Consider the following 2500-nt stretch of genomic DNA (forward strand, 5'->3'; position numbering starts at 1 on the left):
GAGGGAGAGAGACAGAGAGAGAGTGACAGAGGGAGACAGAGAGAGAGACAGACAAAGGGAGAGAGACAGAGAGAGAGTGACAGAGAGAGACAGAGAGAGAGTGACAGAGAGAGACAGAGAGAGACACAGAGAGAGACACAGAGAGAGTGACAGAGAGAGACAGAGAGAGAGTGACAGAGAGAGACAGAGAGAGACACAGAGAGAGACACAGAGAGAGACAGAGAGAGAGACAGAGAGAGTGACAGAGAGAGACAGAGAGAGAGTGACAGAGGGAGACAGAGAGAGACAGAGAGAGAGACACAGAGAGAGTGACAGAGAGTGACAGAGAGAGACAGAGAGAGACACAGAGAGAGACACAGAGAGAGACAGAGAGAGAGACAGAGAGAGTGACAGAGAGAGACAGAGAGAGAGTGACAGAGGGAGACAGAGAGAGACAGAGAGAGAGTGACAGAGAGAGACAGAGAGAGAGACAGAGAGAGAGAGTGACAGAGGGAGACAGAGAGAGAGACAGAGAGAGAGTGACAGAGGGAGAGACAGAGAGAGACAGAGAGAGAGACAGAGAGAGAGTGACAGAGGGAGACAGAGAGACAGACAGAGAGAGACAGAGAGAGAGACAGACAGAGAGAGACAGAGAGAGAGAGTGACAGAGGAGAGAGAGAGACAGAGAGAGAGACAGAGAGAGAGACAGAGAGAGATTAAAAAGAATGCTACTTACATGATATTATTAGTATTTTTCATATTGGTAGTATTTTATCATGTCTGTCTCTCTCTCTGTCCATCGGTCTCTCACCCTCATCGGTCTCTCACTCTTCATCAGTTTCACTCTCTCACATCTGTCTCACTCTCTCACATCTGATTCTCACGCTCCATCTGTCACTCTCTCCGTCTGTCTCTCACTCTCTCCGTCTCTCTCACTCTCTCCATCTGTCTCACTCTCACTCAAATTTCCATTTGTTTCATATCCACACTTCCGCCCCTTTACCTCTTCAGGAGCCCCGCTTCCAGGAAAGAAGTTCCCGTCGTCATAGCGATGCAGGGAGATGTACAACACGTTGGGGTCGTTGTAAAAAGCCTGCTGGGTCCCGTTACCATGGTGAATGTCCTGTATGATGGGATGGATCAGGGGTTATTATCATGGCTACAGAGCTCATGGGCGTGGTCAGTGATGTCATTAGAACAGCGCAGGTGTGAGTTTAGGAGTGAAGCGTAACGCCCTCGAGCGAATCGCGCCGTGACGATCATCATTAAACCGGCGAGAATAAAAATCAGGTCTCGTTACGAGAAAACAGCTCTTACCCAGTCTACGATGAGGATTTTGGCCACGCCCAGTTTCTGCTGCAGCAGTTTGGCGGTAACAGCCACCGAGTTGAAAAAGCAGAAACCCCTAAACAAACAAACAAACAAACAAACAAACAAACCAATCAAGGAATAAATAAATAAATAAGACGTAACAAAGTTCCAGTTGATTTTTTCTTCTGATGACACTTTTAAACCGTTACTAAGTACACAAAGGTTCGAATTCCAACTGCCACTGATGATGTCACAACGGACTTCACAGCTGACCAATCAGAAGCTCTGCTTTACTCTCTCTCTCTCTGTTCCTCATCAGACCCTTCAACCTCCGAGAGAACCCTAGGGTGACGTTTACGGTACACTCACATGGCCGTGGACTCCTCTGCGTGGTGACCCGGGGGACGGACGACAGCGAACCCGTTCTGTCAATCCAAACAAACAAACAAACAAACAAAAAAAAGGCGGGAGATTAATTCGGACAACTCGGAAATACACGGCAGGACGAAACACGAACGAGCCGCTCGGCGGTCGGGCGTGGCCCGTGTTAAATCGATGGGATGGGGTAGACGAGGTGCCAATACTTTGCGCATAACAGCCGGTATCTGCACAGCTAAGTCGGGTGGACGTGTATCCGTACCTTCAGTTCTCCAGCCGCTACTTTAAAGGCGAGCTCGATGACGCAGCCCACGGCCATGCGCACGGCTCCGGAAGAGTGCATCTCATTCCACACCGTATCACTGTCCACCTGAACACACACACACACACACACACACACACACACACACACACTCAGCGTTGCAGTCTCCAGGTGTTGATTCGAATGCGTCATCGTTTCTATGGTAACATCTCTAAATTCCATGCGGTGACGTCTTCTGTTAGGAGATGTATGTTTATTCGACGCTCATGGAAGGAGTCTCCAGTGTCAGCGCCGTGTAACAGTGAAGCTCCGCGCTTTTCCCACATCTTCAGGACACGCGAGTTCACGCTTTCTCGGTAAAACGCCGTCTTTCTGCCTCGTTGTGTTCGTATTGTCGTATGCGTGAGAAGTCATGTTTCACAGACGTCCCACAACATTAAACTGTAACTATAAACGGACAAAGAGTACGCGCGAGGAAAGCCGCGCTTTAACGTTGCAATCGCTGGGAAATTCCTGGCGTATGAGCGGAATGAAACCGCCGGATAATCTCTTTAGTAATGGGTTAAACGG

General features: G+C 49.1%; 1 protein-coding gene across 5 annotated transcripts in view; it reads right to left on the minus strand.

Annotated features, from left to right (window-relative positions):
• hdac5 (histone deacetylase 5) overlaps positions 1–2500 on the minus strand; it is a 95096-nt gene that overhangs the window by 7437 nt on the left and 85159 nt on the right. For all 5 annotated transcript variants that reach the window (XM_053675202.1, XM_053675201.1, XM_053675200.1 and 2 more), the window contains 4 exons: positions 1931–2038; positions 1660–1715; positions 1297–1384; positions 983–1102 (listed from right to left, as the gene is read on the minus strand). In XM_053675202.1, coding sequence (XP_053531177.1) covers positions 983–1102; positions 1297–1384; positions 1660–1715; positions 1931–2038 — 372 coding nt within the window. The remainder of the gene's footprint in view (positions 1–982; positions 1103–1296; positions 1385–1659; positions 1716–1930; positions 2039–2500) is intronic.

This window comes from Ictalurus punctatus, chromosome 24, assembly GCF_001660625.3.
Source record: "Ictalurus punctatus breed USDA103 chromosome 24, Coco_2.0, whole genome shotgun sequence".
In the NCBI taxonomy this organism is placed as follows: domain Eukaryota; kingdom Metazoa; phylum Chordata; class Actinopteri; order Siluriformes; family Ictaluridae; genus Ictalurus; species Ictalurus punctatus.